At 45.7% G+C, this 20,347-nt stretch overlaps 1 protein-coding gene across 3 annotated transcripts in view; it reads right to left on the bottom strand.

Annotated features, from left to right (window-relative positions):
• Nucleotides 1-1,428: 1,428 nt before the first annotated feature.
• The window catches only part of LOC123765541 (uncharacterized), a 347,439-nt gene continuing 328,520 nt past the window's right edge, over nt 1,429-20,347 (bottom strand). Inside the window, exons 6-8 of one of the 3 annotated variants that reach the window (XR_011230044.1) lie at nt 7,765-7,944; nt 3,492-7,464; nt 1,429-3,364 (exon numbers count right to left, since the gene is read on the bottom strand). Coding sequence is in view for 1 of the 3 variants with exons in the window: in XM_045754194.2 (XP_045610150.2) it covers nt 5,019-7,464; nt 7,765-7,944 (2,626 nt within the window). In the remaining 2 variants the exon portion in view is untranslated. Of the gene's footprint in view, nt 7,465-7,764; nt 7,945-20,347 lie in introns of all 3 variants that reach the window. The other 2 variants (XR_011230045.1, XM_045754194.2) reach the window with 2 other exon arrangements.

Here is a 20,347-nt window from a genome sequence, read left to right as displayed (position 1 = left end):
ATGCGTTTCGTAAGGTCTCGCCTCACATTCTCAAAGCCAGATTCTACTGTGCTTAGCACCTGGTTATAACCTCTTATAGTGAGGTCGTCAGGTGACATTGATGAATGACATTACATGGGGGGATATTATTAAGGTATTAAATATTTCAACAAAGAGTGCGACATGTTGGTAGTTTATGTTCTGGCAACATCCATTCCTGTTGCAGGGTCATTCGGTCCAGCTTCTGCATTGACCCGGGGTCTTGAAGTGGGTAGAGTGTAGCTGTGTATTAGCTGGTTATTGATTGCTGGTCTAGATTTCTTGATATGCAGCGCATCACTGATGTCTAATCTTCTATTGTCATTGTATCTATCAATTATTTCGGTGTTGTTAAAAATATCCCTGGTGATCGTCTCGTTGTATGTGGCGATTATATGTTCCTTGATGGAGCCCTGTTGTTTGTGTATTGTTAAACGCCTGGAGAGAGAGAGACGTTGTTGTCTTGCCTATATACTGAGATCGTTGGGGCTGACAACACCCAAGTGGGCACGTGAAGGCGTAAACAACGTTAGTCTCTTTCAAGGTGTTGTTCTTGGTGTCGGGAGACTTCTTCATTAGCAGGTTGGCGGTTTTCCTACTCTTATAATATATTGTTAGTTTTATCTTTTGGTTGACGTCAGTTGGGGGTAACGTTCCTCTCGGTGACCTCCTTTAAGGCTCTTTCCTCCGCTTTGTAGGCCGCCGCGGAGGAGAAGTTTCCGTAGAACAATGTTATTGGAAGTCCGGGTATTGTGGTATTGTTCAGTCGCCTGTTGCACACCTCGCCACCTTCCTCTTTATGTCTTCAACATAACCATTGAAGAAACCATTACTGGCCAAAATCTGCCTTATTCTACATAACTCCTCATCGACCTGCTTCCAACCAGAGCTGTGAGTAAGAGCTCGGTCGACGTAAGCGTTCACAACACTCCGGTTGTGTCTCTCCGGGCAGTCGCTGTCAGCGTTAAGGCACTTCCCTATCTTTATGGATGAGTAACGCTGCCCAATAAACTCACCATTCTGGGCAAAATTAAAAGAGCAAATTACTGGATAATTCAAACTAGAATATATATTTTTTAGTTTTTAATGTGCAAGAAAACAGCGTCCTGGATCACCTTAATGTAACATTAAGAATAAGAGATTTATACACCTACTTTGGCTTCAGCTGACTCGAAACTTTGGCGAGGCGTCGTGGTGGAGCCATTGCCGGGGCGAGGCGCTGAACACTGAGTGGCGACGGGTCACGGTGGCACATGCACCCCCTACCCCTCCATCACTACCCCCTCCCTAACTACCCCCTCCCTCACTACCCCCTCCCTCATTACCTCATTACCCCCTCCCTCACTACCCCCTCCCTCACTACCCCCTCCCTCATTACCCCCTCCCTCACTACCCCCTCCCTCACTACCCCCTCCCTCATTACCCCCTCCTTCACAAGACAACACACACACACATGCCACTCGTCAACACCTGCCACCACCAACCCATTCTAGCAGCCTCCTCCAAGACGTTAGATACAGGTGTCTACCCTCAAGCAATGCTGAGTAACAGCCTTGTTAGGCAGGGTTGACCTGTCGTCAAGGGTGACCCACAGGTCCTGACTCGCCACCACGACGTCTCCCTTGTCCTCACTGCAAGCTTATGGTACACTGACTAGTAGGACTCGTATCAGTAAACCTCTATGCTTTATATATATATATATATATATATATATATATATATATATATATATATATATATATATATATAATATTGTAGTCCCTAATAGCCGGAGATGGGTTACAAGCCGAATTGTCTTAAATGTTAGACATTCGTAGGTTGTCTTGGATATTGATAATTCTGCATAATTTGGAATTTTTGTTGTATTCCAGTAAAGCCTAAATTATCAACCTGGCTTAAATGTACCGATTATTCTCAAGCTCTGTAACGGTGGTAAAACTTTGCCCAAGTAATTAATGTTTATATAATTAGTGATTGAATATTTTGTGCATATATATATATATATATATATATATATATATATATATATATATATATTTAGAGTTAAATGGCAAGTTCTTCCCTGAATGCTCTGTGTTCCCTTCTCTGAGGCTGTGGGTCCCTATAATTGCACCAGTGGTGGTACCCCCCTCTATATATATATATATATATATATATATATATATATATATATATATATATATATATATATATATATATATATATATGTACAATAAACATTAAATTAACTAATTACTTAGGCTTATCCATGTTACACAGTTTTGAGAACACATTCTGGCTATTAGGCACAACGATCCTACTAGGCTTAGTAGTACGGTTCTGACTATTAGGTACAAATGTTTAATATGCCTTTGTGTTATGTATTAGTATGAACTGTTAGACTATATTGTAGCCTCATGTATTATGAGTATGACGCAGCCTTCGTGACACCTTGTGTCATGTGTGTCACGGTCTTGGTGACACCTCCTGTGTCATGTGTGTGTGTGTCACGATCTTGGTGACACACCTGTGTCATGTGTGTGTGTGTCACGATCTTGGTGACACCTCCTGTGTCATGTGTGTGTGTGTGTCACGATCTTGGTGACACCTCCTGTGTCATGTGTGTGTGTGTGTCACGATCTTGGTGACACACCTGTGTCATGTGTGTGTGTGTCACGATCTTGGTGACACCTGTGTCATGTGTGTGTGTGTCACGATCTTGGTGACACCTCCTGTGTCATGTGTGTGTGTGTCACGGTCTTGGTGACACCTTCTGTGTCATGTGTGTGTGTGTCACGATCTTGGTGACACACCTGTGTCATGTGTGTGTGTGTCACGATCTTGGTGACACCTCCTGTGTCATGTGTGTGTGTGTCACGATCTTGGTGACACCTGTGTCATGTGTGTGTGTCACGATCTTGGTGACACCTCCTGTGTCATGTGTGTGTGTGTCACGGTCTTGGTGACACCTGTGTCATGTGTGTGTGTGTGTCACGATCTTGGTGACACCTCCTGTGTCATGTGTGTGTGTGTCACGGTCTTGGTGACACCTGTGTCATGTGTGTGTGTCACGATCTTGGTGACACCTCCTGTGTCATGTGTGTGTGTGTCACGGTCTTGGTGACACCTCCTGTGTCATGTGTGTGTGTGTCACGATCTTGGTGACACCTCCTGTGTCATGTGTGTGTGTGTGTCACGGTCTTGGTGACACCACCTGTGTCATGTATGTGTGTGTCACGGTCTTGGTGACACCTCCTGTGTCATGTGTGTGTGTGTCACGGTCTTGGTGACACCTGTGTCATGTGTGTGAGTCACGGTCTTGGTGACACACCTGTGTCATGTGTGTGAGTCACGGTCTTGGTGACACCTCCTGTGTCATGTGTGTGTGTGTCACGATCATGGTGACACCTCCTGTGTCATGTGTGTGTGTGTGTGTCACGATCTTGGTGACACCTCCTGTGTCATGTGTGTGTGTGTCACGGTCTTGGTGACACACCTGTGTCATGTGTGTGAGTCACGGTCTTGGTGACACACCTGATCCTTGATTAGTGGAGATGATTTATTGAAACTGATGACATGAGCAGTGATTTGCAACTTTCAAAACGTTTCTGATTTGATTTCTACACGATCGACCACAGTCATCATGGACACTGTATACACACACACACACACACACACACACAGAGTTGACGGGACCAAAGAGCCAAAGCTCAACCCCCGCAAGCACAAATAGGTGAGTACACACACACACGTGAAAACTTAGTACCCAAATGAGCCACAGAAACATTAATAAGAACTTTTTTTCAGTGTCAGAGTAGTTAGTAAATGGAATGCATTAGGCAGTGATGTGATGGAGGCTGACTCCATACACAGTTTCAAGTGTAGATATGATAGAGCCCAGTAGGCTCAGGAACCTGTACACCAGTTGATTGAAAGTTGAGAGGCGGGACCAAAGAGCCAGAGCTCGACCCCCGCAAGCACAACTAGGTGACTACACACACACACACACACACAAGGTAATAAGTGCAGGTGTTTAAACACACGAAGTGACTGCGGCTCTTTTGTGGTAAAGTAATTAAAAGCCAAAAGGAAAGTGTTAAAGGGTGAAGGTGTGCGAGAAAGACCTGAGATGTGGGTAAAGTGACCGCCCTCAGAAGATGGTGTTAGGCTCAGCTCCTTCACCCTCCCCGGTAACCTTAGAAATATAATAATAACTCCAAAGTTATGTACATAGCTTAAAGCTGTTTACCATATTCCAGACACTCTTTGTCAAGCGCTAGTTAACAGGGTAGATATTCACAGGATTTTAATAACAGGTAACACCATATTATAAACACTCATTGGAGCCCTGAAATAATATAAGTTTAATATACAAGTATCACTAAAGTCATATTGAGAGCTATGTGCACCATTTGTTGCGGTCATATTCAACTAAACTTTCAATTTCATTCATATTAATGAAACTTTATTGTTTACACATACACCCGCGATCACTGTACAAAACCTGATGTACTTGGGTTTAGCCAACAGCTCCACCTAGAGCACTAATTATAGCCTCGGATTGGGTTGTACCCACTTTAATGTTAGTATTATCACACAGTGCAAACATGGAGGAGGCAGCAACCATCCTCATCTCAAGTATCAGGATTCCCTATATACAGCCAGTCTTATATTGCTATGGCTCTGCAGTTCAACATGTTTATGAGTAAGGTTCCATCCTATTTGTACACGACATGTCGACGCCTGGGGCCAGATTCACGAAGCAGTTACGCAAGTACTTGCGAACGTGTACATCTTTCATCAATCTTTGACGGCTTTGGTTACATTTATTAAACAGTTTACAAGCATGAAAACTTGCCAATCAACTGTTGTTATTGTTATAAACAGCCTCCTGGTGCTTCGGAGCGCATTAACTGTTTAATAATTGTAAACAAAGCCGCCAAAGATTGAGAAAAGATGAACAGGTTCGTAAGTGCTTGCGTAACTGCTTCGTGAATCTGGCTGCTGGGTGCTGGTGTCCACTATTGACTATGCAGGGAGGGCCGTCTCTCTTGGACACTTCTACTTGCCGTCGTCAAGTCAGTTGACTTTAGCTTGAACATCTCCATGGCCCTGCTGATGGCTCCATCGCACACATCACCCCAAGGCGATGCCACAAAGCTTCCCAATGGCATGCCCAAGTTGAAAGAGTTAGAACGGCAAAGATTAAGGTGCGAAAAGGGCGGCGGGTCGCTGGGCTGCATGCTCATAGACCTGCCTCTGAGCGTCCAGTTGAAGGCAGCCAGGTGGTCGCTCTCTTGAGGCTTAGGAGGAGGGATGCAGTCCTCTTTGTCTGGTTCACTGGTCTCGCTCATCATGCTGCCTATGTCGCTACTGGTGGACACTGATCTGCCAAACACACTCCTCTCATCCTCTTCCTCTTCGTTAATGGCCATCAGTTCTTGGATACTTTCTGATGACAATGGTTCCTTGTCATGAGTGGTACTCTCAGAAGTCTTTGACTCCTTTCTCGCTATTTCCAATTCGTGTTTCTCTGACAACTGAATTTTTATTGGTTTTTCCACTATTAGGTCGGACTCATTTTCGGAAACTGTACAAGAAGCGAAAGTAGATTCAAGTGTATCTGATGAAGTGTCTGTGGCACGGACAGTATGATCAGACTCCACAGTATTGGTGCTATCCATACTTTCACTTCTGCTGAAGATGCCATCGTCCACGGGCTCTTCTAATGAAACATAGGCTTCGTCCATCTCGGTCCGTTTCTCTCTGTGCTCGATAACATCGTTAGATGCTCCTGATAACTGCCTTGGAGATTTCTTGGAATCAGATGTTTCGTGACCTCTATGAGATGCTCTGTTACAATCTGCACTCTCTTTGACGCTCTCGAGAGACGAGGCTGAAGATGCAGAAGATGCATCGCTGCTGACGGACCTCGTCTTGCTTAGCTTTGCCTGCTTGGATGGGGATGTACTCCTCGGGCTGTTAATGTTGTCATCACTACTTCTGTTTCTGTTATTTTTGTTCTTTTCCTTATGTGTTTTATCTTCTCCGGAATCACGCCTTCGAGAATTTATAGCAGCACATTTCCCGGAGCCACGCCTTTCAAGTTTCTCTTCCCGTCCTTGTCTTTCTAGTTTTTCTTGTTGTCTCTCGTGTCTCTCCTGGATTCTCTGCTCAGTGTGGGAGACAGAGCCCCGTCTCTTGCTTGGTGATGAGGCTCGGCTGGTAGTTGACAGCTTGTCAGGATGCCTGGACACCTCCAACTCATTAGCCTGTTGTTTCAGCCTTGGTGAGTCTGGCATTTGTTTTTCTTTGTCCCTTTTGCCTTTACGTTTTTTGTGTGCCTCTCGCTTCATCCTTTCTGCTCGACTAACTTTCGTAACCTTCTGAGTCGGCTGTGATTCTGACTGGTTGTGCCGAGAGCACTGCTTGGTGGAGACATTAGCATTTCGTCCACCCTGGCAGTTTCCTTTCAGCCGCTCTTCTGAGACAGTGTTGCTCTGACGACCTTCACTAGTATGACCTCGTGGCGGCGATTTTATGTGGCTGTTAACTGCTGTGTTGTATTTAGTTATTAGATGATTGTATTTCTCGTCATTTATGGAGAATCTCGAGTCAAAAATGCTTTGTCTTTCGCTGCCTTGATTTGACTCCGTCCCTACTTCATCGATTTTATCGATAGATGCCAAACTTTTGTACAAACGTCCTGATACTCTGTTTTCATCAAGCATGGGCAGCATTGGAAGGAAAACATTATTGCAACTCTTGTAAATTGAATCATCTTCATTCATCCAACTAAATGCCGACAGGGCTTCCTCGGAATGTGAGAAGGACTTAAGAGCCCATAAATCTTCCCGCGACCTTGAGAGTCGAAGTTGTCCCTCGTGAAGCCGTTCGCGGGATTTCGAAAGAGATTTTTTCTGATTAGACATCTGCATCCTCTCGGACAACACCTCACGAGACTTAGAGAGACTTCTGGCACGGTCAAGACTCTGTCGTGATCCTCCTCGGTAGAGTGAGCTGGTAGACGAATAAGCAGAGTTGACTGCTGAGGATTTCGGTCCAGTGAGAGGATGAATGGGAGGAAGGCCAATATCTCTCGGAGAGGAACTCATAGGGGAAAGAACAGTGGGCGTATTGTTGCTCGGTGTGAGGAAGGCAGGAGGCGTGTTGCTAGGAGTCAACACCCCAGGAGTGTTGCTGAGAGATTTGGTATACAGATCTACATCACCAGACGACGTAATTATCTCCGACAATGCTGACATAAGTGAGGGAGAGTGAATGCTGGTGGAGGTGTGCACATGGTGAGCACAGGGCTGAGTGGTAGGCTTGGTAGGGGAAGGAGTGATGACTGGCGTAGCTGCTGGAGGAGGCGATGCTGTGAGTGGCTGGGGCGGGATCTTGGCCTTGCTGAGGTCGGCCTTCATCCACGGGTGTTCCAGACACTCCCGGCCACTCATCCTCGACCTGCAAACAAAGTACAGCTTAACAAAAGGCAAATAGTAAGCACACACACACACACACACCTACACACACACACACACACCTACACACACACACCCATACACACACACACACACCCACACACACACACACACCCATACACACACACACACAGACACACACACACACCCACCCACACACACACACAGACACACACACTATTAAAGAACAAGAAATATTTTTAATGGAAGTAAATGTTTCTTTTATAAGAAACTTAATAGTGACAAAACTCCAAAATGGCATTATTAAATCAGCCTAACTTACTGAGGTTGGCGCACTAAGAGTTTCTTGATGAAGTCGATGGCATCAGCAGAAATGTCCTCGAACAGTTCTTCAGGGAAGTCGAGCTCCCCCAGCGAGATTTCCAGAAATGTCTCCTGGTCGGTGTCGCCCCCGAACGGCAGGAACCCCGTCAGGAGCACGTAGGTCAGCACCCCCAGGGACCTGCAAGACCAGAATCCAGTGTCAGCTGTTTCTATAGACTCGAAATTGCATTCACTTTACCAGATATATTGGGAATGGAATTTTTTTTTTTCAGTCAACATGTCTATTGCATCAATGAAAATTAAAGAAGTAATTCAATTAACGATAAGCTGAGTATACATAGTGTACTCACCTAGTTATACATACATAGTTGTGTTTGCGGGGGCTGAGCTCTGGCTCTTTGGTCCCGCCTCTCAACTGTCAATCAACAGGTGTACAGATTCCTGAGCCTACTGGGCTCTATCATATCTACATTTGAAACTGTGTATGGACATATATATATATATATATATATATATGTCCATACATATATATATATATATATATATATATATATATATATATATATATATATATATATATATATATATATATGGCAATGTCAGACCACGGAGGAAAATGAAACAGGAATTTCCTTAAGTACTTTCGTATATTAAATACATCTTCAGAAGGAATGATTTCACAGATCGAGTGATGGGTATAAATAGGCAGGAGAGAGTGGTGAAGTGAGGTGAGGTACAATACTTGGACAACGCAGACGGCCCATTGGCCCATCTGATGCACCCAATTGGCCCATCCGACGTAGCCCAATGGCCAATCTGATACAGCAGACATACAAGCACAATACATAGGGAATTATAACATAAAGAGGTAAATATATACAATGAATTAGTGAGACAAATGTTTTCCAATGATCATTGGAAATTAGGCGAAGGGAGCAGGAGGCTGAACACAAGGTACCATCTAGGAGATAAAATCCTGCAAGAGTCAAATAGAGAGAAAATCGGGGGTTGATATCACACCGAACCTGTCCCCAGAGGCCCACATCAAAAGGATATCATCAGCGGCATATGCTAGACTGGCCAACATAAGAACTGCCTTTAGTAACTTGTGTAAGGAATCGTTCAGGACCCTGTATACCACTTATGTCAGACCAATCCTGGAATATGCAGCTCCAGCCTGGAATCCATACCTAGTTAAACACAAGGCAAAGTTAGAAAAGATCCAGTGGTATGCCACCAGACTGGTCCCGGAACTGAGAGGAATGAGCTACGAGCAAAGGCTATGGGAGCCAAACCTCACATCCCTGGAAGACAGAAGAGTAAGGGGAGACATGATCACCACCTACAAAAATATCAGGGGAATTGACATGGTGGACATAGACACACTCTTTAGCGCGGATGGGATACGAACAAGGGGACACAGGTGGAAATTCATTACCCAAATGATCCACAGAGACGTTAGAAAGAATTTTTTCAGTGTCAGAGTAGTTAACAAATGGAATGCATTAGGCAGTGATGTGGTGGAGGCTGACTCCATAGAATTTCAAATGAAGATATGAAAGAGCCCAATATGCTCCGTAATCATTGATTGACAGTTGAGAGGCGGGACCAAAGAGCCAGAGCTCAACCCCCGCAAGCACAACTCGGTGAACACACACACGCACTCACACACACACACACACAGAGGGTATAGAATCGTTTCTCTCAATGTTTGCCGATGATGCAAAAATTATGAGGAGGATTGAAACTGAGGACGATAGTAGGAGGCTACAAGATGACCTAGACAGACTGAGTGAATGGTCCAACAAATGGCTGTTGAAGTTCAACCCGAGTAAATGCAAAGTAATGAAACTAGGTGGTGGAAATAGGAGGCCAAACACAGGATACAGAATAGGAGATGAAGTACTTAATGAAACGAACAGAGAGAAAGATCTAGGAGTTGATATCACACCAAACCTGTCTCCTGAAGCCCACATAAAAAGAATAACGTCTGCGGCATATGCGAGGCTGGCTAACATCAGAACAGCGTTCAGGAACCTGTGTAAGGAATCATTCAGAATCTTGTACACCACATATGTAAGACCAATACTGGAGTATGCGGCCCCAGCATGGAGCCCGTACCTTGTCAAGCACAAGACGAAGCTGGAAAAAGTCCAAAGGTATGCCACTAGACTAGTCCCAGAACTAAGAGGCATGAGTTACGAGGAAAGGCTGCGGGAAATGCACCTTACGACACTGGAAGACAGAAGAGTAAGGGGAGACATGATCACAACCTACAAAATCCTCAGAGGAATCGACCGGGTAAACAAGGGTAAACTATTCAACACTGGTGGGACGCGAACAAGGGGACACAGGTGGAAACTGAGTACTCACATGAGCCACAGAGACGTTAGAAGGAACTTTTTCAGTGTCAGAGTAGTTAACGGATGGAATGCATTAGGCAGTGATGTGGTGGAGGCTGACTCCATACACAGTTTTAAATGTAGATATGATAGAGCCCAGTAGGCTCAGGAATCTGTACACCAGTTGATTGACAGTTGAGAGGCGGGACCAAAGAGCCAAAGCTCAACCCCCGCAAGCACAAATAGGTGAGTACACACACACACACACACACACACACACACGCACGCGCGCACACACACACACACACACACACACACACACACACACACACACACACACACACACACACACACACACAAGAACTACCTAACAGGTAGGAGCCAGAGAGTAAGAGTAAGGGGCGAGAAGTCGGACTGGTGCACAGTAACAAGCGGAGTACCTCAAGGATCGGTGCTGGCACCAATACTATTTCTCATATGTAAATGACCTATCCACAGGAGATAAGTCTTATATGTTGATGTTTGAAAAGGATGCGAAATTAACGCGACGAGTTGTGACAGATGAAGATTGTATGATTCTCGAGGTGGACTTGAACAAGTTGTAGAGATGGTCCAAGAAATGGCTACTGGAGTTCAATATGAACAAGTGTAAAGTGATGGAAATGGGAACAAGTGACAGAATACGAAAATGATGGTACACAATGAAGGGGAACTGCCTCCCTGTAACGACTAGAGCAAAAGACTTCTTGAGGTTATCTTGAGATGATTTCGGGGCTTTAGTGTCCCCGCGGCCCGGTCCTTGACCAGGCCTCCACCCCCAGGAAGCAGCCCGTGATAGCTGACTAACACCCAGGTACCTATTTTACTGCTAGGTAACAGGGGCATAGGGTGAAAGAAACTCTGCCCATTGTTTCTCGCCGGCGCCTGGGATCGAACCCAGGACCACAGGATCACAAGTCCAGCGTGCTGTCCGCTCGGCCGACCGGCTCCCTTGGGAGTAGACATAACACCAAATCTAACTCCGAAGGCGTTTATTCTGTAAATAGAATAACGTCAGCAGTATACTGTAGCAAAAATGTAACCATTCACAAACGTGAGACCAGTCTTAGAGTATGATGCCCCATCATTCACAATCGACTTGAGAATGGTCCAAGACGGATTGAAACGTCGTCGTCCCTTCACCTTCTAGTGTGTGGTGTGGTCGAACATATTTCAGCCACGTTATTGTGACTCCTCGTCTGGAATACTCTCTGTGAGTGATGGATGGGTACTCGGCCAGATGTGGCTCATATTTGCGTGTCATATATGTTTGGTTGGTGGATAGTAATGATGGTAGTGAGGCATGGTTCATGCTGCCCAGACAGTGTGAGGTTCCCGTCAGTGGCCGCCAAGACTCCAGTGTGTACTTAAGTGATCTCTGTGTCAAAATACACACACACGCCACAGATTTACAAACATCTTGTCCCCGTCTGATGAGGTATCTGGTTGTATAAACCCCACGCGCGACGGCTTCAAGAGCCTTGTTGGCGAGGCAAGTGGTCCACTACCACTTGACCACTTGCAAGTGGTCCACTACCTGGGCGTTACATGGTAACCGACGGACTAGAGGGAGGTGGGTAAGGGGTGGAGGGCAGGCTGAGGGGAGCGAGGCCGCTCTCAAACTGGTTCTAAACTGTGTCTATGTTACGGTCTAGACCGGCCGTAAATATCAATATTTTACGACAGAGGAAACATACCTTACAAAAGAGACGATGCAAAAAATCTGAGGGTTATCTTGAGGTTATCTTGAGATGATTTCGGGGCTTTTAGTGTCCCCGCGGCCCGGTCCTCGACCAGGCCTCCACCCCCAGGAAGCAGCCCGTGACAGCTGACTAACACCCAAGTCCCTATTTTACTGCTAGGTAACAGGGGCATAGGATGAAAGTAACTCTGCCCATTGTTTCTCGCCGGCGCCTGGGATCGAACCCAGGACCACAGGATCACACGTCCCGCGTGCTGTCCGCTCGGCCGACCGGCTCCCGAGGGTGACTCACAAGTGTGAAGCAATTATGAAGACCGTAGAGGAGGGCGGACAAAGATAAATCCTAAAGAGTTTTTAATATATATCCAACAAAGATTTTGGAGAAAAACTGAGCCCTTGGAAAAAGAGGTCAGATTAATGATAATGATATATAAAATAATACACATTTCTTTAAGTGCCTTACTCTGTATTAACTAAACAAGATCTTGAGGCGCCAGAAGCTGAACAAGTCTATACACCGTAGGTGGTGAGGACGACGAACTGACTGTTTAATAACTTCCTCTCTTTTTAACTACTAAACTCAACCCGTTCTCGCACTTTCTTACAGTCAATATTGACTTATTACATACGTGCATATGTGACATACTAAACATACTAGTTTACCTTGAAAAGCTTCATAGAAAACACCGACCTTACCTAACCTTCTTAGTATGTTAAGATAAGCATCTTATTGTTTCGTAATTACAATTATTACTTAACCTATACCTATAATAGGTATATATACCTATACCTATAATAGGTTAAGTAATAGGTATATATACCTATACCTATAATAGGTTAAGTAATAGGTATATATACCTATACCTATAATAGGTTAAGTAATAATTGTAATTACGAAGCAATAAGATGCTTATCTTAACATACTAAGAAGGTTAGGTAAGGTCGGTGTTTTCTATGAAGCTTTTCAAGGTAAACTAGTATGTTTAGTATGTCACATATGCACGTATATAATAAGTCAATATTGACTGTAAGAAAGTGCGAGAACGGGTTGCTAAACTACATAGGATCATTAAAGTTCAACAAGTCCCTCAGGGGACATAATATTTGCCACGGGAGGGGGGGGGGCAGATGATGAGTCACAATAACGTGGCTGAAGTATGTTGACCAGACCACACACTAGAAGGTGAAGGGACGACGACGTTTCGGTCCGTCCTGGACCATTCTCAAGTCGATTGTGATGAGTTGAGAATGGTCCAGGACGGATCGAAACATCGTCGTCCCTTCACCTTCTAGTATGTGGTCTGGTCAACAAATCCAAAAATGTCCGGAATCAAGCGAATAGGATACTGGGATTTATTTCCAGAAGTGTCATCACTGAGACCGATAATGTTATTCTTCAGTTATATTGTAACTCTTGTTGGGCCCCGTATAGGTTATACACCACGGTTTTGGTCTTCGCATTATGTAAGGAACCTTAATTCACTTCAACGTGTACAGAGAAGTGATGACAAAGGTAACCTCAGGAATTGGAGACCTTTATGCCTCTGGGTCCTTAACCAAATATATTAAGGCCATCTTGGAGTGTTCTGTTCCTCTCCTCTCTACACGCCTCGTTATGTTCACGTCATCTGCGAACACCGCCATGATGGACTCTAATCCAGGATTTGGTAACTGACAGATTAGGAACATTACGGGCCGCAGGACAGGTCCTTCAGACACACTACTACTTACTGTCAGCTCCAATATTATCCCCCCCCCCTCCCTCCCCCCCCCACCAGCACCTCACTGTGACTCTGTCTCTTATCTGTTAGGTACTCTCGACATCTCGGTGTTCTTTCTTAATTCAATTCAGTTCAAATTTAATTCAGGTAAAAGTACATACACAGATGATGAGTTACAAACATAATGTTGGCTGTATAGATGGAGTTAATACATACACTACCTAAAACCATTAATACACACAGCGTTTCGGGCAAGGTGAGCCCGAAACTGGTTTCTGGTTTCTCCCAGCTGTCTCTCAAGTATAAACAGTAGTCTTCTGAGGTAAATGGTTTCAAGAGAGTTTATTGAAGTGTTGAACAAGGTAGTCTACCTGTCCCACTCTGCCCCAACGAGGTTGTCAGGAGTTTATGATAGAACTCGTGTAGGTAATTTAGGTTTCACTTTCCCTTCGTTAAAGCCAAGTTGGTGATGATAAAGCTCCCGTCATGAGCATTGTGCATGGCACAGGGCATCAGTAGCACTTGTGTGCATCAGCGTGTGGGTGGGGTGTGAAAAAAAAAAAAGTAGTTAGTGTAGTTAGTAAACAGTTGATTGACAGTTGAGAGGCGGGCCGAAAGAGCAGAGCTCAAACCCTGCAAACACAACTAGGTGAATACTAGTAGCACTTGTGAGCCATGCAATATATCCTGCTTGGTCCCCTCTCTCTCTCTCTGAGCATTATATGTTAGCCACTCTACAACTGTTGGCAGTTTACCGGTCGCCAGTGACCCGTTAATTAAAGGTCAACACTCCAGGTGCATTAATTACCTGTCCAGCTTCCTTCATAATTTATGGTGATACGATGTTACTGTTGACCAGACCACACACTAGAAAGTGAAGGGACGACGACGTTTCGGTCCGTCCTGGACCATTCTCAAGTCGAGTGTGAGAATGGTCCAGGACGGACCGAAACGTCGTCGTCCCTTAACTTTCTAGTGTGAGTGGTCTGGTCAACATATTTGAGCCAGGTTATTGTGACTCGTCGTCTGCACGATGTTAGTGTGTCTGTCTGCTCAGCTTCTCTGCTGTGTAACGCGACGCTGGGCTCGGGTTACCGCCTCTCTCCTCACTGACAAATCTTTGTCCTAAAAACTCACAACATTTTTTTAAGCTTAGAGAGTTTTCATCGCAGATTATCTTACCATGTTGCTTAGCGAAAACACTTGGTTATTTAAACAATCTGCTTTCTGTTGTGTGTGTGGAGGGGGGGGGGGGGAGGGAAAGCTGTGTGTACTGGTGTGTGTATGGGAAGGTGTTTGTGTATGCCAGCGTCGTCTACAAACTCGGTTACAAGAGAGAAGAGAAGGTGGTGTGTGTGTGTGTGTGTACTCACCTAGTTGTTGTGTTTGCGGGGGTTGAGCTCTGGCTCTTTGGTCCCGCCTCTCAACCGTCAATCAACAGGTGTACAGATTCCTGAGCCTATCGGGCTCTGTCATATCTACACTTGAAACTGTGTATGGAGTCAGCCTCCACCACATCACCCCCTAATGCATTCCATTTGTCAACCACTCTGACACTAAAAAAGTTCTTTCTAATATCTCTGTGGCTCATTTGGGCACTCAGTTTCCACCTGTGTCCCCTTGTGCGTGTTCCCCTTGTGTTAAATAGACTGTCTTTATCTACCCTATCAATCCCCTTCAGAATCTTGAATGTGGTGATCATGTCCCCCCTAACTCTTCTGTCTTCCAGCGAAGTGAGGTTTAATTCCCGTAGTCTCTCCTCGTAGCTCATACCTCTCAGCTCGGGTACTAGTCTGGTGGCAAACCTTTGAACCTTTTCCAGTTTAGTCTTATCCTTGACTAGATATGGACTCCATGCTGGGGCTGCATACTCCAGGATTGGCCTGACATATGTGGTATACAAAGTTCTGAATGATTCTTTACACAAGTTTCTGAATGCCGTTCGTATGTTGGCCAGCCTGGCATATGCCGCTGATGTTATCCGCTTGATATGTGCTGCAGGAGACAGGTCTGGCGTGATATCAACCCCCAAGTCTTTTTCCTTCTCTGACTCCTGAAGAATTTCCTCTCCCAGATGATACCTTGTATCTGGCCTCCTGCTCCCTACACCTATCTTCATTACATTACATTTGGTTGGGTTAAACTCTAACAACCATTTGTTCGACCATTCCTTCAGCTTGTCTAGGTCTTCTTGAAGCCTCAAACAGTCCTCTTCTGTTTTAATCCTTCTCATAATTTTAGCATCGTCCGCATTTTAGCATGTGTGTGTGTGTGTGTGTGTGTGTGTGTGTGTGTGTGTGTGTGTGTGTGTGTGTGTGTGTTGCCACAATACTGATGTTATTGTCTTTCGTCAGGAGGCCTTTGTATGTGTTTAATAGAGGCTCCCCCCCCCCCCTCAACCCTTTTCAATCCTTGTGGTGGGGGTGCCAACACTGGACTGTGTAACACACCAGACCAACATCGTTCCAACTAAGAGTTATGAGGAAAGGCTGCGGGAAATGCACCTTACGACACTGGAAGACAGAAGAGTAAGGGGAGACATGATCACAACCTACAAAATCCTCGGGGGAATTGACAGGGTAGACAAGAATAAACTATTCAACACTGGTGGGACGCGAGCAAGGGGACACAGGTGGAAACTGAGTACCCACATGAGCCACAGAGACGTTAGAAGGAACTTTTTCAGTGTCAGTGTAGTTAATAAATGGAATGCATTAGGCAGTGATGTGGTGGAGGCTGACTCCATACACAGTTTCAAGTGTAGATATGATAGAGCCCAGTAGGCTCAGGAATCTGTACACCAGTTGATTGACAGTTGAGAGGCGGGACCAAAGAGCCAGAGCTCAACCCCCGCAAGCACAACTAGGTGAGTACACACAAACACACACACACACTCGACACCGAGTGTCTCGCTGTCACTCGGTAAACGACCAAGTGACAAGACTAAGGAAGACAGAGGGGGCATATACTGAAAGTGACAAGGAAATCTGCGAGGCACTGAATGCCAGTTTCCATGGAGTGTTCACAACCGAGCCTGAGCAGCTCCCATTGATAGAAGAGATTACCCTAGATGGAAGACTATCAGATATAGAGGTGACAGCAGGGGAGGTAATGAAACAGTTGACAACTCTAGATGCAAATAAAGCTGTTGGACCAGACAAAGTATCACCGTGGATACTAAAAGAGGCAGCGCAGGCCCTCAGCGTGCCTCTGGCAAGGATCTTTAATGAATCACTTATGTCGGGAGAATTGCTCAGTTGCTGGAAGAGGGCAAATGTTGTACCAATTTTCAAGAAAGGTGATAGGGAGGAGGCACATAACTATAGACCTGTATCACTGACAAGCATCCCCTGTAAAATACTTGAAAGAACAATTAGGCTACGACTGGTTGCACACCTGGAGAACGTTAGGTTTGTAAACAAGCCCCAACATGGGTTCTGGAAAGGGAAATCGTGCCTAACAAACCTGTTGGAATTCTATGATAAAATAACGAGGATAAGACAGGACAGAGAAGGTTGGGCAGACTGCATATTTCTGGACTGCCTGGTTACCTGGTTGATACCTGGTTGATGGGGTTCTGGGAGTTCTTCTACTCCCCAAGCCCGGCCCGAGGCCAGGCTTGGTATGTGAGAGTTTGGTCCACTAGGCTGTTGCTTGGAGCTGCCCGCAGGCCCACATATACCTGGTTGATGGGGTTCTGGGAGTTCTTCTACTCCCCAAGCCCGGCCCGAGGCCAGGCTTGGTATGTGAGAGTTTGGTTCACCAGGCTGTTGCTTGGAGCGGCCCGCAGGCCCACATACCCACCACAGCCCGGTTGGTCCGGCACTCCTTGGAGGAATAAATCTAGTTTCCTCTTGAAAATGTCCACGGTTGTTCCGGCAATATTTCTTATGCTTGCTGGGAGGACGTTGAACAACCGCGGACCTGCCAAAAGGCGTTTGATACAGTACCGCACATGAGACTGCTATACAAACTTGAGAGGCAGGCAGGAGTAAGCGGAAAGGCCCTAGCATGGGTGAAGAACTACCTAACAGGAAGGAGCCAGAGGGTAATGGTAAGGGGCGAGAAGTCGGACAGGCGAACAGTAACGAGTGGAGTACCTCAAGGATTGGTGCTGGGACCAATCCTATTTCTAATATACGTTAATGACATGTTTACAGGAGTAGAGTCCTACATGTCGATGTTCACGGATGACGCAAAGTTGATGAGAAGAGTTGTGACAGATGAGGATTGTAGGATCCTCCAAGAGGACTTGCACAGGTTGCAGAGATGGTCAGAGAAATGGCTACTGGAGTTCAACACCAGCAAATGTAAAGTTATGGAAATGGGATTGGGTGACAGGAGACCAAAGGGACAGTACACAGTGAAGGGGAACTGCCTACCTGTGACGACTCGAGAAAGAGACCTGGGTGTGGACGTAACACCTAATCTAACTCCTGAGGCACATATAAATAGGATAACGACAGTAGCGTACTCTACACTGGCAAAAGTTAGAACATCATTCAGAAACCTAAGTAAGGAGGCATTTAGGGCGCTTTACACTGCCTACGTGAGACCAGTCTTAGAGTATGCCTCGCCATCATGGAGCCCCCACCTGAAGAAACACATAAGGAAACTGGAAAAGGTTCAGAAGTTTGCAACAAGACTCGTCCCAGAGTTACGATGGATAGGGTATGAGGAGCGCCTAAAGGAACTGTGCCTTACAACACTAGAAAAAAGAAGGGAGAGGGGGGATATGATAGGAACGTATAAAATACTTAGAGGGATTGACAGAGTGGACATAGACGAAATGTTCATACGGAATAGTAACAGAACGAGGGGACATGGATGGAAACTGGAAACTCAGATGAGTCACAGAGATGTTAGGAAGTTTTCTTTTAGCGTGAGAGTAGTGGGAAAATGGAATGCACTTCAGGAACAGGTTGTGGAAGCAAATACTATTCATAATTTTATAACCAAGTATGATAGGGAAATGGGACAGGAGTCATTGCTGTAAACAACCGATGGCTAGAAAGGCGGGATCCAAGAGTCAATGCTCGATCCTGCAAGCACAAATAGGTGAGTACACACGAACGCACGCGCGCACAAACACAGTTAGGGGGCCTCGCGGCTTAGTGGACAGCGCTCTGGGGTCGTAGTCCTAGGGGCCCGGATTCGGTCACCAGCAGAGGCAGAAACAAATGGGCAGACTTTCTTTCGCCCTGATGTGCCTGTTCATCTAGCAGTAAATAGGTACCTGGCAGTTAGACAGCTGCTACGGGTTGCTTCCTGGTGACGTGTGTGTGTGTGTGTGTGTGTGTGTGTGTGTGTGTGTGTGTGTGTGTGTGTGTGTGTGTGTGTGTGTGTGTGTGTGTGAGTGTGTGTGTGCGCGTGAGCGTGTGCGTGTGTGTGTACTCACCTAGTTGTGTTTGCGGGGGTTGAGCTCTGGCTCTTTGGTCCCGCCTCTCAACCGTCAATCAACAGGTGTACAGATTCCTGAGCCTATCGGGCTCTGTCATATCTACACTTGAAACTGTGTATGGAGTCAGCCTCCACCACATCACCCCCTAATGCATTCCATTTGTCAACCACTCTGACACTAAAAAAGTTCTTTCTAATATCTCTGTGGCTCATTTGGGCACTCAGTTTCCACCTGTGTCCCGTTGTGCGTGTTCCCCTTGTGTTAAATAGACTGTCTTTATCTACCCTATCAATCCCCTTCAGAATCTTGAATGTGGTGATCATGTCCCCCCTAACTCTTCTGTCTTCCAGCGAAGTGAGGTTTAATTCCCGTAGTCTCTCCTCGTAGCTCAGTGTGTGTGTGTGCGTGTGTGTGTTTGTGTGTGTGTGTGTGTGTGTGTGTGTGTGTGTGTGTGTGTGCGTGCGTGTGTGTGTGCGTGTGTGTGTGTGTAAGAGAAATATATGTAGTAGACATAATAGAGAAAAAAATCTGGCTAGAAAGGCGGGGAGCAAGAGCTTAGAGCTCGATTCTGCAGATAAAAATAGTAAATGCCCACAAATGGTTATCTTAGTATGGTAGTACACACACCAGGAGAATATGGTAGTACACACACCAGGAGAGTGTGGTAGTACACACACCAGGAGAGTATGGTAGTACACACACCAGGAGAATATGGTAGTACACACACCAGGAGAGTGTGGTAGTACACACACCAGGAGAGTATGGTAGTACACACACCAGGAGAGTATGGTAGTACACACACCAGGAGAGTATGGTAGTACACACCAGGAGAGTATGGTAGTACACACACCAGGAGAGTATGGTAGTACACACACCAGGAGAGTATGGTAGTACACACACCAGGAGAGTATGGTAGTACACACACCAGGAGAGTATGGTAGTACACACCAGGAGAGTATGGTAGTACACACACCAGGAGAGTATGGTAGTACACACACCAGGAGAGTATGGTAGTACACACACCAGGAGAGTATGGTAGTACATACACCAGGAGAGTGTGGTAGTACACACCAGGAGAGTATGGTAGTACACACACCAGGAGAGTATGGTAGTACACACACCAGGAGAGTATGGTAGTACACACACCAGGAGAGTATGGTAGTACACACACCAGGAGAGTGTGGTAGTACACACACCAGGAGAGTATGGTAGTACACACACCAGGAGAGTGTGGTAGTACACACACCAGGAGAGTATGGTAGTACACACACCAGGAGAGTATGGTAGTACACACACCAGGAGAGTGTGGTAGTACACACACCAGGAGAGTATGGTAGTACACACACCAGGAGAGTGTGGTAGTACACACAGCAGGA

The sequence above is a fragment of the Procambarus clarkii genome, chromosome 30 (assembly GCF_040958095.1).
Source record: "Procambarus clarkii isolate CNS0578487 chromosome 30, FALCON_Pclarkii_2.0, whole genome shotgun sequence".
NCBI classification, from domain to species: Eukaryota; Metazoa; Arthropoda; class Malacostraca; order Decapoda; family Cambaridae; genus Procambarus; species Procambarus clarkii.
Note: the sequence above shows the minus strand (reverse complement) of the source record. Positions and strands in the feature narration are given on the sequence as shown.